The 21,228-nt window shown below is 36.2% G+C and overlaps 1 protein-coding gene across 7 annotated transcripts in view; it reads right to left on the bottom strand.

Annotated features, from left to right (window-relative positions):
* Nucleotides 1-387: 387 nt before the first annotated feature.
* Nucleotides 388-21,228, bottom strand: part of LOC143027725 (putative Ras-related protein Rab-33) — an 80,391-nt gene continuing 59,550 nt past the window's right edge. For all 7 annotated transcript variants that reach the window (XM_076189207.1, XM_076189206.1, XM_076189211.1 and 4 more), the window contains 3 exons: nt 7,346-7,465; nt 7,083-7,232; nt 388-2,290 (listed from right to left, as the gene is read on the bottom strand). In XM_076189207.1, the coding sequence (XP_076045322.1) occupies nt 2,075-2,290; nt 7,083-7,232; nt 7,346-7,465 (486 nt within the window). In that variant the 3' untranslated portion in view covers nt 388-2,074. The remainder of the gene's footprint in view (nt 2,291-7,082; nt 7,233-7,345; nt 7,466-21,228) is intronic.

Genomic DNA, 21,228 nt, shown 5'->3' with positions numbered 1-21,228 from the left:
ATTAAAAACAGTCTAGTTAAAACGAGATATGAAGACAGGACACCACGAGCATAGCTCCCCTTCCAGTAAAATACAGCTAGGTAAATACACACCAAGAGGCTTCCTTTCCTTTATAACAGAGGTAGCCAGCTAAGCATACATGCACACACTCATCCTACTCCTCTCACTATAATTAGTGTAAATAATCAGGTTTCTTCATGCAGTTAAAACTTGTCTTGCTCTCAGAAGTATTAGAATAAATACCATGAGTGGTAAATTACTGATCCATGAAATAGGGCATTGTTGTGATAACTGGTTTTCATTTGGTAGCATTATTGTTTGTTTCAAAACCTGGTCTGTACTAAGTAGTGAAAATTTCATTAAAGACAGAAAGAAAACATCTCCACAAAACTTTATATAATTGTTTAATTATATATCAGTTTACAACAATAAATCAGTTTATGAACTATTTTATCAATAACATTTCTGGTAGACTGTTGATTCAATACAAAAAATGTCGAGATAAATGCATCATTCTTATTACCAAATACTCTGGACATATAACAAAGGCCCCATTCCCTTTATGAAGGATGTGACTGGTACAAACACATTAAAACCTATTTAACACCCCTTCCATCTCAGCATTTCATGGATGAAGGATCATCCATCCCCCACCACACCACTCTGCTAAAAATATATTAAAAATGCTCATAAATGAAATTATATCTACCAAATCTTTATGTCCTTCAGAGTAGCTTATTACCACATGTTCCTGCCTACATAATAAAGTATATTTTTTCTTAAAAAAATTAAATTAAACCTGATTAGTTCAAATGCTCACTGGCTGAGGATGTTAAAGCAATACTATTTGTGACGGAGGTCAAGGTGACAGCAGTTTTAACCCTTCTGTGAGCAAGTTGGACCAAGGGCATGGTTCATTAAATTCCACAGTACACAGTCCTCTGTAAAGGGCACTGTCCAAGCCTCCTGATAGGTGGAGTTTGTAATATTAAACAGAATCATCACAAATGTACTCTTCTCATGGAATCTTTCTTTAAAAATACCATGGCTCATTTTCCAATATCCATCTGACTAGGGGAAAGCAAATTATGGATGTATAAAAAAATAAAATATAAATCACATAAATAAAAGGTTGGACATGTCATTATCATACATACATATACCAAAGGCTTTTCTCCCCCTTACAAGGGAGGTAGCCAAAAAACAAAGGCATAAATTCCACTCCCACGTATTCCATCCTCACATACTCCACTCCCATCCACCCACCTCTCTCCCTCTTATCTTGGCTCCTCCTGGACGACGGGTCATCCCTGCATTTTACCCAATGTCCTGGGTCAGAAACAGTGTAGCAAGACACTCCCTTCCATGCATCACAGCATCATCCATTCACAACCATTCTCCATTCACCCCTATCTTTTATCTTCTCCTGTCCTTCCTCAACAGACATTCCCCTCTTTCCCATTGCCCCTTTTACCTCATCCTTGGTCGCCCCCTCATGTTCACTTCTTCCACCTCTGGCTTCCACACCTCTTCTACTAATCTTTCTTCATTCATTCTTTCCATATGTCCAAACCATCCCAATACTCTTATCAACCCTATCTCCCAACTCTCTCTCTATCCCCATTCTCCTTCTCATTTCTCACTATCCAGCCTAGTAACCCCTATCATAGTTCTCAGGCACCTCATCTCAAACACATTCAAACTCCTCCTCTCTTCGTCTCTTATGTTCCATGTTTCTGCCCTGTACAGTGCTGTCGGCACAATCACTCCTTCATACAATCTCCTCTTAGCATCCATTACCAAATGTCGATTTCTCATTACACTTTTTAATCCCCCAAGGTATTTATTTGCTTCTCTCAATCTACATTCTATCTCCACTTCCACTCCTCCCTTTCCCCCCCCCAAAAAAAAGATTAGTTGTATTAAGAGATACCATTAGTTATGTTAATAGATACCTTGTAAGGGTGAAAAAGCTTTCAGTATATGTATGTATAAAAAAGATTAGTTGCAGTATATAGAATATCACTCTGTTTAAAAAATTAGGCACTATCTGTGGTATATCTGGAATCATATTTCAACAGTAACAAGAATTTTCACTGGAGTTGAGAGAAACACCATTCCGTTCCCTCCCGACTGATAAAACTTCTGCACGGTGCATGTCTTCTGGTAGAAACTCCACAGGGTTGACAGGCATCATGGGTTTGGCAGCTTTCAGTTTGTGTGCCAGTGTCATAAATATGGCTTCGACATGGTCACATTCTGTATCATCCTTGGCAGACGTTTCAAAGAGCTTGTGGAGAAGGCAAAGATAAAGAAAAACAAGAATTAACATTTGTATAAATTCATGATACAATTTAATATTAATAACATCATTATCAAATTTCACATGCTTCTAGAACAGTGGTTCTTAACCTGTGGGGAATGGCGGAGTTGGCAAGTGGGGAATGACCGGTCGGACAGAAGAACCACTGTCTTTCTTTTTTTTTTTAATTGATGTGTTTTTGTTTCTTTTTGTTTGTTTCTGGTGTCTTCTTCTTGTCACATTTCATGAATTTGTAAATATACAAATTCGATTTTAACCCATGCAGTGTTTAGTAACTAAACACTGCATGGGTTAAAATCGAATTTGCCAAAGACCGATGCTGTGGTGGGAAATGGAGAGTTGGCTCACTAAAAAGTGGGGCATTGGAGAAAAAAGGTTAAGAACCCCTGTTCTAGAATGTTCATATTTCATTATGTACACAAATACATTGAACCACAATTTCCATGTACTACTATCTAAATCCCTTTGCATAAGCTTCCTTGATTAACTGTGCTTTATGGGATACCTGTTCTATGTAACATTTATGGTAACTCATAAAATGTACAAGAGAGATGAACCTTTTGTGTGCATAACACAAGACCAATCACTATGTCCTCACCATAATAATATAAACTATTCCCTGGAATTGCAATCACTGAAAACCCATAACTCTACGGTAAGTACCTTTGGGTGCTCTTGCAGTGTTATTCATGGACAATTTATCATTCAAGAAACACAAGATGCAGTAAGAAATACACTCCTAACAAATGTAAGAGTGGTTTTTCCCTAATCAGATGGAGAGATGATAAAAAATCAGAGAACCCAATTTGCCATAGATTTGAATATGCAGTGATAGTGTGGTCTCCACATGAAATGATATAGATCAAGAGACCAGAAATAGCAACAACCAAATTTATCCCCAACCTAGCAGTTGAATCAAATAAGGAGATTAATTAGAAGTATTAGACCTGCTATCATCGAAAGGGAGAAGTGACATGACTGCAGTGTTTTACTCAAAGACAGGAAAGGGTAAAACTGACAGAAAAGATCTCTAGGTTTGGGATGGAAAGATGTTATAAAAATCTGGGAATGAACTGAGAAAAGCATATTTGAAGGATAACAAGAAATGCAGTTTTCTGTACAGATGCATCAACTCTTGGAATGGCCTAAAAAAAAGACAGACCAATCTAAAAGTACAAACAAATTTAAAGGTAAGCTTATCAGTGGAGAGATAGAAAAAAGAATGGAACCCTACAACAACAGCTCTATTCCTGTGTATTGCATTAGAGTAAATCAATCAATTACCCCAGCTTTCTCTTGTAGACCCATGACTCCCAATTAACCAACAACTGCCACTAGACTGGCACACAAGTCCTGAAGGAAGAAATGTTATTGTCTGCATAGGGCAAGAGTGGGACAATGTAAGATAATGTGTTCTGTTTTCAATGTGTGGAGTGCATTTAAAGCAATTAAATCTGTGTCCAGGTAGGTTCTGTTTTACCACTGGTTTAATGCTGGGTGGTAGCCTGAACACAGTTATGTCAATCTGGTTCTTGTTTATTGTGGTAAGGATTTCTTGGGCTAATCTCTGGGGGAGTCAGGTGAACTATGGAGTTTGGGGAACAGTCTTGGAGTGCTTGTTTTGTAATCTAAGCATGTGCACACTTTTTGTAAGAACAAGTGTAGCACAGGTGGAAGGATGTTTTAGATGTTTGAGTAGTATGATGGTGGTTTTTTTTTTTTTGTTGCCTTCAGGGGGCTTTGGGGAAGAGGGGAATGTCGGTTGAGGAAGGACGGGAGAGGACAGAAGATAGGGGTGAATGGAGAATGGTTGTATATGGAAAATGTTGTGATGCATGAGGTGGATTGGACGGGGGAATGGGGGTGAGGTAGTGTGTGTGAGCAAAAATTTTTGACGCAGCCCGAAGGGATTTCTCCCCGTCCTCTCCTTTATATGGGGGGACGGAGAGGGGGGGTCGCCGATTTAATGAAGCGGCCTTGCTGTGGATGTGCTGTGTCCTGCGACACTGCTTCTGACCCAGGGCGGTGGACAGGGTGCAGGGATGACCCATCATCTAGGAGGTGCTAAGATGGGAGGGAGGGTGGAGGGGTGTGGAGTGTTTTCGGGGATGAAATGGGTGGGAATGTTTTTGTGCCTTGTCCTTTTTGGCTACCCCCCTGGTAAGGGGGAAAAAAGCCTTGGTATATGTATGTATGTATGTATGCCTTCAGATGGCTATCCTTGAGTAATGTAGTAAGAAGGAGTTCTGGATTTACAAAGGCGGAGCATGCCGACAGGAGACCTTTTGGTCCATATCTATATTGGAAGCGAAAAAAATGATAAAAATGATAAATAAATGAATAAATAAAAACTACAATAAATTGACATATAACTAATAATAAATGAGAATCAAGCAAATAATAAACAGAGAAATGATAACAAAACAATATAAAATAAATGATAGTTATTACAATATCTTGCTTAGGTGCTTATCTAAATGATTCTTAAAGCTTCAAACTGAACTACATTGCACTGCCTCTGCAGGAAGTCTACCGTATTTTCCGGCTTAAAATGCACATCGGGTTATAATGCACACCCATGCACTTCGTTATCTCAGTACACAGATAGCACGCACCGACGTATAACACGCATACCCGATCGCATTTGTCTATAACGCAGTTTTACCTCGGTATTTATATCATGTGAACGAAGTTACATGGAGAAGTATTTTTCATTGGCTAGAGCCACCGCTGGGAAATCTGTTGATTTGTCACTAAATTAAGTGTCAGTTTAGGCATCAATCAGGACACAACTAAGAAAAAGTCGGAACTACATGTACTGGTATATGACTCATGTTGTGCGTTGGTCCCTTATTACTTTGTAGCTTAAATAGTTTGTAGGAAATATGATCTAAAAAAAGTTTATTGAAAGTAAAATATACAGAAAAATTTTGGGATTTTTACAGAAAATTTTCATTTTATATCTTGAGGAAATAATTCGTCTTTACCATTTTTTATTTAATATTGAAACAAACTACAGACTATTTCGTTTTAGCTTTGAACCTGCAATGACAGTGGTGAAATAGGACAGTCTCTCATCGAGGTGATGTTTAGTTAATATAACTCCCGAAAGAGGGTGTTGTAGTCAGGTGTTTGACACGAGTTTATAAACGGCCGCAACGGAATTTGTACCATACCTAAAGTGAAACAACAAAGCCAACATAAAAATTCAAACTAGGATGCTGTGAACATGGGCAAATATCATGAATATTGATCATGTTTCATGGTGTTTAGGCCTATTTAAACATGAAATATAAGATTCGATAGATACCTACCTATACCAAATATTTATATACGGTAGCCCATGCTGGCGTATTCTTTCATGTCACCATGGCTGTTCTTCTTGTTCTCACGGAACGTCACGGAGAAGTGTGCCTCCCGACTTTGTGACGGCCAACACCGTCACGTTGTGAAAAAAATTACACACACAGCCGCAGAATTTTTTTATCGTAGGCCGTAGATAATGCGCACCACTGGATAACGCGCACCCCCCATTTTTAGGCCCTTCGAACGGAAAAAAGTCACGCACTATATGCCGGAAAATACGGTATTTCATTCATTAACCACATGGTTGGTGAAGTTGTTTCTACCCACTTCCAAATTAAATATATTTCCAGACAGTTTGAGATCATTGTTTCTTCTCTGATTCTCATTCAGTGTGAAAATTTTGTCACTTTTGATGTCAATTCCCTTTAGAATCTTAAAGACTATCAAGTCACCTCTGAGTCTACGCTTTTTTAAGGAAAACAGATTTATATCTTTTAGTTGATTTTTGTATGATTTTTTTTTATATTTGGAATCAGTTTTGTGGCTTGTCGTTGTACTTTTTCCAATCTGTCAATGTCTTTAATGAGATTCGGTGACCATACGGAAACAGCATATTCCAAATGTGGATGAACTAACAATTTATACAGCTTGTTAATGAGTGATGGACTTTTGAAGTCAATAGATCATGCACTCAGTCCTAGAATCTTATTTGCTTTCTCAGAGGCTGAAATACACTGCTTAGATGATTTGAGATTGTTACTGATAATTATGCCAAGATCCTTTTCACTATCCACTTTTGTTAACGAATTTCTAAATAACTTGTAATCATACTTACTGTTATTTTAACCTATGTGCATTACCTTGCATTTACTTGTGTTTCATTTCATTTGCCACTTTTCAGACCACTGCTGTAATTTATCTAAATCTTCTTGAATATCTAATTGGTTTAAGTGATCATTTGCCATTCCATACAGTTTTGTATCATCAGCAAATTTGGAAACAATAGATTTTAGTCCGTGGTCTATATCATTTATATATATTATGAATAGAAGTGGCCCAAGAACGGAACCCTGAGGAACTCCACTAGTAACATTTTTCCATCCAGAAGTTTTTCCATCTAATACAACTCTGTTTTTGACCATTCAACCAATTACTAGTCCAACTTAATAGGCTACCACTTATTCTGTGTGAAGCTAATTTAGTAAGTAGTCTTTCATGGGGGATGGTATCAAAAGCTTTTGCAAAGTGAGATCTGAGGTAATGGATTGATTCATATAAATGAAAATACATGTATCACTGTATAAGGGTACTCTCATGAACTGCACTCTAAGAAGATATAAATGCAGTAATGACAGAGAGACATCTAATATCAAACTTTAGATTTTCTTAGCTGATGTTCATTTCCATCTATACAAGTCCTACACACCATTCACTCATCCACTCACACTCTTACTGGCATGTTATTGACATCTGCAAAACGTTGAGCTCTGTTTGTGGGGACTTCAAGTTTATTTTTGCAGTCACACTTGTTCCCAACCATGATCCTCGGCAAATTGTAGGTCAAATTATGTCTGTTGCATTCATCAAGCCACTGGGGTAAAGACTGAAAATGGAAAAGGACTTATCAGCAGCAGCTAAACTTTGATATCAGATATTTAGCATCACAGATATAACATTAATTCATAATTGAACAAAATAAATCAATTACAAAAATACCTCAAAGGAGGAAAGACGTGTTACGTCATATACAAAAACAACAGCATGAACATTTCTATAGTAGTGCTGGACCATTGAACGGCGAAACCTTTCTTGCCCTGCAGTGTCCCACAGCTGTAACTATAGATAAGTGCAACAGATGTGATAAAATTATAATATGCTCCATTATTTCTTTTTTAAGGAAATGCAGTCATTGGTTATAAAAGACTGAATTAGGAACATAAAAGTACGAGGTATTGTGAATGTATTTGAATGAAGTTATTTCTTCAATAACTACACAATTGCACTTGGTGTGAATGGCTGACATGAATTCTTTGATCAATCAGTCATACCTCTGAATACAGGGCAATGGCAGTAAGAACAGCACTCCCAGATTTTTTTTTTCTTTCTTTTAGCCATGCATAAACCTACTGTACATATAGGAAAGAGGAGAGAAGTGGTTCGGTGAGGGTTAGTCAAAATCACCTGTCATTTATAGTACAAGGTCTAACAGAAAAAACCTAGGTAGGATGATACTCTACTAAAAAAAAATGTGTGCACCAACAAGCACTTTTATTTACATTGTTGGTAGACAAAATGAAGAATTTTTAGAGCTCTTCTTGTGAAGAAGGGACATAAATATGGTGCACTGTAAATGTATGTGTGTTTAGTTATTTTCTTCCATAACCACATTTCTGCACCTGGTGTGCATGGTTTACTGAATTCTTTAATCAACCAGACATACCTCTGACAAGAGGGCAGTAGCAGCAGCAGCCATCATGGGATGCACAAACCTACTGTGCATACAGGAAAGGAGTAGTTAGGAGGGGGCTAGTTAAAATCACCTATTATGACTTAATATTTATGGTAGGCAAAATCTAGGGAGGGTGGTACTTAAAAATCCCCCCAATATATATATATATATATATATATATATGTACTAACAAGCACTTTTGTTTACACTGAACATAAGAATAAGGGAGACTGTAAGAGACCATAAGGTCTACAATAGGCAGTTCCATGTCCATTTCCACCTGTCATCCCCATCCATAAGGTTGTCTAACCATTTCTTAAAACAACTGATAGTTCCACTGCTCACTACATGGTTACTAAGTCTATTCTATTCGTTGACCACCCTATTAGTAAATCAATTCTTGCCTATTTCCTTCTTAAATCTAAATTTGTCCCATTTAAATCCATTACTGCAAGTCCTGCCCTGTTGCCTTAATATGATGACCTTGTTTGCATCACCCTTGTTAAAGCCTTTGATCCACTTAAGCACCTCTATTAGATCACCCTGCACTCTGTGTCTTTCAAGAGATGGAGAACAAAGAATTTTGAGAGCTCTCCTTGTGAAGAAGAAAAGGGAAAGAAATGTCATTCTGAAGGAATCAGAATTGAGAAAAATAATGGGAAACCCTCCCAGAGTACAAGGATTTACTGAAAGATATGTTCTGAAATCTATATGTACTGAAATCCAAACCTACTCGTACTTCATGTTCATTTAATCCCCCTGCCATATCTACACCTCATGGATGAATCATCATTCCTCTCCCCTGCCACAATGCTCAGGTTGAGGGTAATGCAGTGAGACACACCACTTCCACACCAGGATGCCAACAGTTGGTGCTGGTTTCTCCCCATTTTTCATATAGTGACCAACCCCTTCCTCGTCCACTTAAATTTTTTTATTCATGAAGCAGATGAGAACATTTTGTCAGGCAATGTTATGCATTCATCTGTTCACAATCTCCCTCCATTCACTCCTATCTTTTCTACTCTCCCCTTCTCAACTGTAATTCCACATGCACCCAAGGTCTCCTTTCACCTCATCCATCCACCTCATACTTGGCTTTCCTCTTAAGTTGACTTTTTCCATTTCTACTTTCCATATTCTTTTTGTTAGTCAGAGGCCAATTCAGTTGAAAAATGATCAGAAAATAATAATAAAGCAATGATAGAGATACAGGGACTATAACTCAGGAAATGTTAAAAGAAACCACAAAACAGCATAAAAAGGAAGAACAATATAAATGGAAGAAAATGTGATTAAAAAAAAAAGAGAAAATCATTTGTCAGGGGCTTGGTAAATAAAAATAAATGTACCATTGTTATAGGGTGGAAGGACTAAAGCACAAATTTAAAAAAGCTGGAGAAATTAAACCCACAATCATGAGAATTGACATATCGGCCAGATCAAACTAAAGTGTTTAGATAAGATCAATAGAAATAATAATAACATAAATAAACAAATGGTGCACATCCATTTCATGTGGCTCTGCTATCCCTCATGTATGGGAGAAAAAAAAGTGCTATGTACATGTATTTAACTGTTCATCTCATATAATGTTTCTGTTCAATAATTTTATCATATATATATATATATATATATATATATATATATATATATATATATATATATGTGTGTGTGTGTGTGTGTGTGTTCATACACACACACACACACACACACACTTCAGCGAATGGACGGCTTGGATGACGTTCTGAAGAAAACTGAAGTCTGTGGATCCCAACGCAAAGAGAAGTGCCTAGTGTTTTTGCAGGGTGGGGGGGGAAATTGCTCGTGGAGTAGTGGGAAAGTAGGGAAAGAGGAAAAGGGGAGGGATTACTGAGGGAAATGGAAGGAAATGAGGAGGGAGTAGACTTGGCCCAGCCAGACAAGCGGAAGGTAAACAAAAGACTGAGTGAGGATGACATGTCTAATAAAAATGTAAAGATTAGAAGTATAGAGAGGAGCAATACAGAAGAAAGTGACGAGAATATGTTCCAGGGATTTAAAGAGGGTGGGGGGGACACAACCCCCCCCCCCCGACTGATAAGACTAGAGGAGAGAGTTGATAAGGTGATCGAGGACTTGGAGCGTAAGTTAGGTAACGTAGACTCCATTTTCCAGAGAATTGAAAGGTTGGAACAACTAGAGAAGGCTAACAGAAACTTAACTGAAGAAATAGAGGACCTAAAAAGACAGTTAGGAAATGTAAAGGAGGAGAATGAGAAATTGAAGAAGAATAGTAATGAAAACAGAGAGAAAATAGCTACAGAAGCTAAAAATTGGAGAATAACTCAAGAAGGAAATAAGGTTTCATTCACTGACATAGTCAAACAGCAATTGAAAGAACATAATGAAGACTCAGTTATTAAAGTGATGAGACAGAAGGAGAATATAGTAAGAGAATTAGCTGACAAAAAGAAATGTATAATTATATTAGGAATGGAAGAGAAACATAACCCAGATAGAACCGCAAGAATCAAGGAGGAAAATGAAAGAGTAAGCAGTTTATTAAAATTAGTCCAGGAAGATGAACCAGAAATTATAAAGGAAATTGAGGAAAAATTCAGACTCGGAAAATATAGTACAGATAAGAACAGACCAATTAAGATTAAATTCAGGTCACAAACAACGGCAGAGAAAATTCTATCCAAGACAGGGAAACTAGCAACAAATGATCAATATAAAAAGGTATGGATAAAAAGAGAAATGAATAAGGAGGAAAGAGAGGCAGAAAAGCAGAAAAGACTTGAAGCTAAGGCAAAAAACGAGGAAAGAACGGAGTCAGAGAAAGAGAGATTCTATTGGAGAGTAGTGAACATGAAAATAAAGCAGTTCGACATACTAAAGAAAAACATAAGGGAAACAGAGAATACAATGGAAGTGGCAGAAAACTAAGAGTGTCTTACACAAATATAGATGGATTGATAACAGGATTGAATGAACTGAATGATTATTTGAAAGAAAAAGAACCGGACATAATGGGAATTGTAGAAACAAAATTAAAAGGCCCACTACCACCCAACAGTGTAGGACATGATACATACAATTATTGGATTAGAAACAGAGAGAAAAAACAAGGGGGTGGAGTTATGTTCCTGACTAAGAAGGATATAAACGTGAAAGGTGTCATATATGGAAAGAATACAGTAGAGATGATTATGATAGAAGTGGAAGACCGAGATAAGAAGAGCAGAAAATTTGTGATCAATTATGTGCCTCCGAAAACAGCCTCATGGGAGGAGAGTGAACATAAAAGTATGTTAGAGGACACAAAGATAGCATTAACTAAATTAATGGAAGACGGAGGAAGAATAGTTATGATGGGCGACTTTAATTGCAAAGAAATCTGCTGGGAAGAAATGACAGTCAAGAGTGGTGATGACTCATGGGGAAATGCTCTACTTGAGATGATTACTGACCATTCAATGACACAATGGATACAGGAGAACACTAGGTATAGAAATGAAGAAGAACCATCGAGGCTAGACTTAATAATTACATCTGAACCTAGAATAGTGGACAAGATTGAATATAAAACACCAATAGGTAAAAGTGACCACATATTGATTGAACTGGAACTTAATGAAGAAAAATATATGAAAAGAAATGAACAATATAGAAAAGGAAGAATGATGTATGAAAAAACAAACTTTGATAAAATAAGAGAATTCTTCCAACAAGAAAACTGGGAAGAAATATACAAAGAAGAAACAACAGTGGAAGAGAAATGGAATATTTTGACAAAAATTTACAAAAAAGGAGTGGAAAAGTATGTCCCAAGACAAAAACAAGAAAAAGAATATGTAAAATGCTGGTACAACAAAAGTTGTAGGGAGTTAAAGGACAAAAGAGACAAAGCCTGGACCAGATGGAAAAAAGACAGAAGACCTGAAAAATGGAAAATATATACTGGTTATAGAAATGAATATGTACAAAAGTGCAGAGAGGAAAAAAGAAAATATGAAAAAGATGTTATAGAAAAGTGTAAAGATCAACCAAAACTATTCTACAGATTTGTAAACAATAAACTGAAAAACAAACAAGACTTAGAGAAATTAAGACAAGGAGGAGTTGAATACACTGAGGAAATGGAAATGGCAGAAATTATGAACAAACATTTTAAATCAGTGTTTACAAGGGAAAATATACAACCTGAAGAGATTGAGTGGAAGAAAAAGTCCCCCCTATGGAAGAAATAGAAGTAACAAAGAATGAAATATTGACACACTTGGGTAATTTTGATGTCAGAAAATCGCATGGGCCAGATGAAATAGCAAACTGGATTCTGAAAGAATGCAGGAATGAACTGGCAGACAAAATACATAGCATAATAAGCAGTTCCTTAAAAGAAGGAAAAGTTCCAGAAGATTGGAAAAAAGCAAATATAGTACCTATATATAAAGGAGGAAATAAAGAAGAACCTACCAACTATAGACCAGTCTCTCTAACAAGTACAATAGCAAAAATATGTGAAAGAATTATCAAAAGTAGATGGGTAAAATACTTGGAAAAAAACAACGTACTAAATCCAAGGCAATTTGGATTCAGACAAGGACGATCATGCGTCACCAATTTAATATGTTTCTATTCAAGGCTAATAGATATAATACAAGAAAGAGATGGATGGGCTGATTGTGCATTTCTAGACCTAAAAAAAGCTTTTGACAAAGTACCACATAAGAAGTTGCTTAAGAAATTAGAATATGAAGGAGGAATACAAGGTAAATTGCTAAATTGGATGGAAGACTTTTTGCAAGAAAGAAAAATGAGAGTAGTGATAAGAGATCAGCACTCAAAATGGAATGAAGTAATAAGCGGTGTCCCGCAGGGAACAGTTCTGGCCCCAATAATGTTTGCTATATATATTAATGATATGGATGAAGGAATTGAAAGCTATATGAGCTTCTTTGCAGATGATGCAAAATTACTGAAAAGAGTGAAAACTGAAGAAGATTGTGAATCACTACAGAGAGATCTAAATAAAGTACAAGAATGGAGTAGGAAGTGGGAGATGGAGTTCAATACAAAAAAGTGTAGTATAATGGAATTTGGAAAAAGCAAAAACAGAATAACAGGATCATATAATTTGGGAGAAGAAGGAATAAAAAAAGTAGAAAATGAGAAGGACCTGGGAGTCATTGTTATGAATAATATGTCACCTGAGAAACATATAAATAAGATTTTTGGAGAAACTTATAATTTAATAAGAACAATCAAAGTGGCATTTACATACCTGGATGAAGAAATGGTGAGGAAAATCCTAATCACCCTGATAAGACCAAGATTGGAATATGCAGCAACGATATGGTCACCAAGTACAAAAAAATGTATAAAAAAACTTGAAAGAATACAAAGAGCAATCACAAAACTGGCACCAACACTCTCAAAACTATCATATGAAGAGAGACTACAAAAACTTAAACTACAGACACTAGAGCAAAGAAGAGAGAGAGGAGATTTGATAGCTATTTACAGAATCATGAAAGGCATAGAAATTACTGATAGAGAGAATCTGATAAAATGGGATGACAGAAATACAAGAGGACACGGAAAGAAAATAAAAAAAGACAGCTATAGAAGAGATTTGAAAAAGAACAGCTTTCCTCACAGAGCAATAGACAGTTGGAACAAGTTAGATGAGAAAGTGGTGTGTGCAAAAACAATACATGAATTTAAAAATAGTTTAGATAAAATGAGATATGAAGACGGGACCCCACGAGCATAGCTCCCCTTCCCGTAAAATACAACTAGGTAAATACAACTAGGTAAATACACACACTTCAGCGAATGGACGGCTTGGATGACGTTCTGAAGAAAACTGAAGTCTGTGGATCCCAACGCAAAGAGAAGTGCCTAGTGTTTTTGCAGGGTGGGGGGGAAATTGCTCGTGGAGTAGTGGGAAAGTAGGGAAAGAGGAAAAGGGGAGGGATTACTGAGGGAAATGGAAGGAAATGAGGAGGGAGTAGACTTGGCCCAGCCAGACAAGCGGAAGGTAAACAAAAGACTGAGTGAGGATGACATGTCTAATAAAAATGTAAAGATTAGAAGTATAGAGAGGAGCAATACAGAAGAAAGTGACGAGAATATGTTCCAGGGATTTAAAGAGGGTGGGGGGGACACAAACCCCCCCCCCCCCCCCCCCCGACTGATAAGACTAGAGGAGAGAGTTGATAAGGTGATCGAGGACTTGGAGCGTAAGTTAGGTAACGTAGACTCCATTTTCCAGAGAATTGAAAGGTTGGAACAACTAGAGAAGGCTAACAGAAACTTAACTGAAGAAATAGAGGACCTAAAAAGACAGTTAGGAAATGTAAAGGAGGAGAATGAGAAATTGAAGAAGAATAGTAATGAAAACAGAGAGAAAATAGCTACAGAAGCTAAAAATTGGAGAATAACTCAAGAAGGGAATAAGGTTTCATTCACTGACATAGTCAAACAGCAATTGAAAGAACATAATGAAGACTCAGTTATTAAAGTGATGAGACAGAAGGAGAATATAGTAAGAGAATTAGCTGACAAAAAGAAATGTATAATTATATTAGGAATGGAAGAGAAACATAACCCAGATAGAACCGCAAGAATCAAGGAGGAAAATGAAAGAGTAAGCAGTTTATTAAAATTAGTCCAGGAAGATGAACCAGAAATTATAAAGGAAATTGAGGAAAAATTCAGACTCGGAAAATATAGTACAGATAAGAACAGACCAATTAAGATTAAATTCAGGTCACAAACAACGGCAGAGAAAATTCTATCCAAGACAGGGAAACTAGCAACAAATGATCAATAAAAAGGTATGGATAAAAAGAGAAATGAATAAGGAGGAAAGAGAGGCAGAAAAGCAGAAAAGACTTGAAGCTAAGGCAAAAAACGAGGAAAGAACGGAGTCAGAGAAAGAGAGATTCTATTGGAGAGTAGTGAACATGAAAATAAAGCAGTTCGACATACTAAAGAAAAACATAAGGGAAACAGAGAATACAATGGAAGTGGCAGAAAACTAAGAGTGTCTTACACAAATATAGATGGATTGATAACAGGATTGAATGAACTGAATGATTATTTGAAAGAAAAAGAACCGGACATAATGGGAATTGTAGAAACAAAATTAAAAGGCCCACTACCACCCAACAGTGTAGGACATGATACATACAATTATTGGATTAGAAACAGAGAGAAAAAACAAGGGGGTGGAGTTATGTTCCTGACTAAGAAGGATATAAACGTGAAAGGTGTCATATATGGAAAGAATACAGTAGAGATGATTATGATAGAAGTGGAAGACCGAGATAAGAAGAGCAGAAAATTTGTGATCAATTATGTGCCTCCGAAAACAGCCTCATGGGAGGAGAGTGAACATAAAAGTATGTTAGAGGACACAAAGATAGCATTAACTAAATTAATGGAAGACGGAGGAAGAATAGTTATGATGGGCGACTTTAATTGCAAAGAAATCTGCTGGGAAGAAATGACAGTAAAGAGTGGTGATGACTCATGGGGAAATGCTCTACTTGAGATGATTACTGACCATTCAATGACACAATGGATACAAGAGAACACTAGGTATAGAAATGAAGAAGAACCATCGAGGCTAGACTTAATAATTACATCTGAACCTAGAATAGTGGACAAGATTGAATATAAAACACCAATAGGTAAAAGTGACCACATATTGATTGAACTGGAACTTAATGAAGAAAAATATATGAAAAGAAATGAACAATATAGAAAAGGAAGAATGATGTATGAAAAAACAAACTTTGATAAAATAAGAGAATTCTTCCAACAAGAAAACTGGGAAGAAATATACAAAGAAGAAACAACAGTGGAAGAGAAATGGAATATTTTGACAAAAATTTACAAAAAAGGAGTGGAAAAGTATGTCCCAAGACAAAAACAAGAAAAAGAATATGTAAAATGCTGGTACAACAAAAGTTGTAGGGAGTTAAAGGACAAAAGAGACAAAGCCTGGACCAGATGGAAAAAAGACAGAAGACCTGAAAAATGGAAAATATATACTGGTTATAGAAATGAATATGTACAAAAGTGCAGAGAGGAAAAAAGAAAATATGAAAAAGATGTTATAGAAAAGTGTAAAGATCAACCAAAACTATTCTACAGATTTGTAAACAATAAACTGAAAAACAAACAAGACTTAGAGAAATTAAGACAAGGAGGAGTTGAATACACTGAGGAAATGGAAATGGCAGAAATTATGAACAAACATTTTAAATCAGTGTTTACAAGGGAAAATATACAACCTGAAGAGATTGAGTGGAAGGAAAAAGTCCCCCCTATGGAAGAAATAGAAGTAACAAAGAATGAAATATTGACACACTTGGGTAATTTTGATGTCAGAAAATCGCATGGGCCAGATGAAATAGCAAACTGGATTCTGAAAGAATGCAGGAATGAACTGGCAGACAAAATACATAGCATAATAAGCAGTTCCTTAAAAGAAGGAAAAGTTCCAGAAGATTGGAAAAAAGCAAATATAGTACCTATATATAAAGGAGGAAATAAAGAAGAACCTACCAACTATAGACCAGTCTCTCTAACAAGTACAATAGCAAAAATATGTGAAAGAATTATCAAAAGTAGATGGGTAAAATACTTGGAAAAAAACAACGTACTAAATCCAAGGCAATTTGGATTCAGACAAGGACGATCATGCGTCACCAATTTAATATGTTTCTATTCAAGGCTAATAGATATAATACAAGAAAGAGATGGATGGGCTGATTGTGCATTTCTAGACCTAAAAAAAGCTTTTGACAAAGTACCACATAAGAAGTTGCTTAAGAAATTAGAATATGAAGGAGGAATACAAGGTAAATTGCTAAATTGGATGGAAGACTTTTTGCAAGAAAGAAAAATGAGAGTAGTGATAAGAGATCAGCACTCAAAATGGAATGAAGTAATAAGCGGTGTCCCACAGGGAACAGTTCTGGCCCCAATAATGTTTGCTATATATATTAATGATATGGATGAAGGAATTGAAAGCTATATGAGCTTCTTTGCAGATGATGCAAAATTACTGAAAAGAGTGAAAACTGAAGAAGATTGTGAATCACTACAGAGAGATCTAAATAAAGTACAAGAATGGAGTAGGAAGTGGGAGATGGAGTTCAATACAAAAAAGTGTAGTATAATGGAATTTGGAAAAAGCAAAAACAGAATAACAGGATCATATAATTTGGGAGAAGAAGGAATAAAAAAAGTAGAAAATGAGAAGGACCTGGGAGTCATTGTTATGAATAATATGTCACCTGAGAAACATATAAATAAGATTTTTGGAGAAACTTATAATTTAATAAGAACAATCAAAGTGGCATTTACATACCTGGATGAAGAAATGGTGAGGAAAATCCTAATCACCCTGATAAGACCAAGATTGGAATATGCAGCAACGATATGGTCACCAAGTACAAAAAAATGTATAAAAAAACTTGAAAGAATACAAAGAGCAATTACAAAACTGGCACCAACACTCTCAAAACTATCATATGAAGAGAGACTACAAAAACTTAAACTACAGACACTAGAGCAAAGAAGAGAGAGAGGAGATTTGATAGCTATTTACAGAATCATGAAAGGCATAGAAATTACTGATAGAGAGAATCTGATAAAATGGGATGACAGAAATACAAGAGGACACGGAAAGAAAATAAAAAAAGACAGCTATAGAAGAGATTTTAAAAAGAACAGCTTTCCTCACAGAGCAATAGACAGTTGGAACAAGTTAGATGAGAAAGTGGTGTGTGCAAAAACAATACATGAATTTAAAAATAGTTTAGATAAAATGAGATATGAAGACGGGACCCCACGAGCATAGCTCCCCTTCCCGTAAAAAACAACTAGGTAAATACAACTAGGTAAATACACACACACACACACACACTTTCAACGAACGGACGGCTTGACGAACGCTCTGAAGAAAAGTGCAGATTGAGGATACCAACGCAAAGAGAAGTGCCTTTTTGTATTTGCAGGGGGGGAATTGCTCGTGAGGTAGTGGGAAAGTAAGGAAAGAGGAGAGGGGAGGGATTACTGGGGAATTGGAAGATACTGAGGATGTGTAGGACTTGGCCCAGGCAGACGGGCGGAAGGTCAACATGAAACGACCACCGGATGACGAAATGGCAAATAAAAATGTAAAGATTAGAAGTATAGAGAGGAGAAATACAGTAGAAAGTGACGAGAATATGTTCCAGGGATTTAAAGAGGGTGGGGGGGACACAACCCCCCCCAGACTGATAAGACTAGAGGAGAGAGTTGATAAGGTGATCGAGGACTTGGAACGTAAGTTAGGTAATGTAGGCTCCATTCTCCAAAGAATTGAAAGATTGGAACAACTAGAGAAGGCTAACAGAAACTTAACTGAAGAAGTAGAGGACCTAAAAAGACAGTTAGGAAATGTAAAGGAGGAGAATGAGAAATTGAAGAAGAATAGTAATGAAAACAGTGAGAAAATAGCTACAGAAGCTAAAAATTGGAGAATAACTCAAGAAGGGAATAAGGTTTCATTCACTGACATAGTCAAACAGCAATTGAAAGAACATAATGAAGACTCAGTTATTAAAGTGATGAGACAGAAGGAGAATATAGTAAGAGAATTAGCTGACAAAAAGAAATGTATAATTATATTAGGAATGGAAGAGAAACATAACCCAGATAGAACCGCAAGAATCAAGGAGGAAAATGAAAGGGTAAGCAGTTTATTAAAATTAGTCCAGGAAGATGAACCAGAAATTATAAAGGAAATTGAGGAAAAATTCAGACTCGGAAAATATAGTACAGATAAGACCAGACCAATTAAGATTAAATTCAGGTCACAAACAACGGCAGAGAAAATTCTATCCAAGACAGGGAAACTAGCAACAAATGATCAATATAAAAAGGTATGGATAAAAAGAGAAATGAATAAGGAGGAAAGAGAGGCAGAAAAGCAGAAAAGAATTGAAGCTAAGGCAAAAAACGAGGAAAGAACGGAGTCAGAGAAAGAGAGATTCTATTGGAGAGTAGTGAACATGAAAATAAAGCAGTTCGACATACTAAAGAAAAACATAAGGGAAACAGAGAACACAATGGAAGTGGCAGAAAACTAAGAGTGTCTTACACAAATATAGATGGATTGATAACAGGATTGAATGAACTGAATGATTATTTGAAAGAAAAAGAACCGGACATAATGGGAATTGTAGAAACAAAATTAAAAGGCCCACTACCACCCAACAGTGTAGGACATGATACATACAATTATTGGATTAGAAACAGAGAGAAAAAACAAGGGGGTGGAGTTATGTTCCTGACAAAGAAGGATATAAACGTGAAAGGTGTCATATATGGAAAGAATACAGTAGAGATGATTATGATAGAAGTGGAAGACCGAGATAAGAAGAGCAGAAAATTTGTGATCAACTATGTGCCTCCGAAAACAGCCTCATGGGAGGAGAATGAACATAAAAGTATGTTAGAGGACACAAAGATAGCATTAACTAAAATAATGGAAGACGGAGGAAGAATAGTTATGATGGGCGACTTTAATTGCAAAGAAATCTGCTGGGAAGAAATGACAGTAAAGAGTGGTGATGACTCATGGGGAAATGCTCTACTTGAGATGATTACTGACCATTCAATGACACAATGGATACAAGAGAACACTAGGTATAGAAATGAAGAAGAACCATCGAGGCTAGACTTAATAATTACATCTGAACCTAGAATAGTGGACAAGATTGAATATAAAACACCAATAGGTAAAAGTGACCACATATTGATTGAACTGGAACTTAATGAAGAAAAATATATGAAAAGAAATGAACAATATAGAAAAGGAAGAATGATGTATGAAAAAACAAACTTTGATAAAATAAGAGAATTCTTCCAACAAGAAAACTGGGAAGAAATATACAAAGAAGAAACATCAGTGGAAGAGAAATGGAATATTTTGACAAAAATTTACAAAGAAGGAGTGGAAAAGTATGTCCCAAGACAAAAACAAGAAAAAGAATATGTAAAATGCTGGTACAACAAAAGTTGTAGGGAGTTAAAAGACAAAAGAGACAAAGCCTGGACCGGATGGAAAAAAGACAGAAGACCTGAAAAATGGAAAATATATACTGGTTATAGAAATGAATATGTACAAAAGTGCAGAGAGGAAAAAAGAAAATATGAAAAAGATGTTATAGAAAAGTGTAAAGATCAACCAAAACTATTCTACAGATTTGTAAACAATAAACTGAAAAACAAACAAGACTTGGAGAAATTAAGACAAGGGGGAGTTGAATACACTGAGGAAATGGAAATGGCAGAAATTATGAACAAACATTTTAAATCAGTGTTTACAAGGGAAAATATACAACCTGAAGAGATTGAGTGGAAGGAAAAAGTCCCCCCTATGGAAGAAATAGAAGTAACGAAGAATGAAATATTGACACACTTGGGTAATTTTGATGTCAGAAAATCGCATGGGCCAGATGAAATAGCAAACTGGATTCTGAAAGAATGTAGGAATGAACTGGCAGACAAAATACATAGCATAATAAGCAGTTCCTTAAAAGAAGGAAAAGTTCCAGAAGATTGGAAAAAAGCAAATATAGTACCTATATATAAAGGAGGAAATAAAGAAGAACCTACCAACTATAGACCAGTCTCTCTAACAAGTACAATAGCAAAAATATGTGAAAGAATTATCAAAAGTAGATGGGTAAAATACTTGGAAAAACAACAACATACTAAATCCAAGGCAATTTGGATTCAGACAAGGACGATCATGCGTCACCAATTTAATATGTTTCTATTCAAGGCTAATAGATATAATACAAGAAAGAGATGGATGGGCTGATTGTGCATTTCTAGACCTAAAAAAAGCTTTTGACAAAGTACCACATAAGAAGTTGCTTAAGAAATTAGAATATGAAGGAGGAATACAAGGTAAATTGCTAAATTGGATGGAAGACTTTTTGCAAGAAAGAAAAATGCGAGTAGTGATAAGAGATCAGCACTCAAAATGGAATGAAGTAATAAGCGGTGTCCCGCAGGGAACAGTTCTGGCCCCAATAATGTTTGCTATATATATTAATGATATGGATGAAGGAATTGAAAGCTATATGAGCTT

The sequence above is a fragment of the Oratosquilla oratoria genome, chromosome 8 (assembly GCF_046742065.1).
Source record: "Oratosquilla oratoria isolate Oo_2021 chromosome 8, ASM4674206v1, whole genome shotgun sequence".
Classification (NCBI taxonomy): Eukaryota; Metazoa; Arthropoda; class Malacostraca; order Stomatopoda; family Squillidae; genus Oratosquilla; species Oratosquilla oratoria.
Note: the sequence above shows the minus strand (reverse complement) of the source record. Positions and strands in the feature narration are given on the sequence as shown.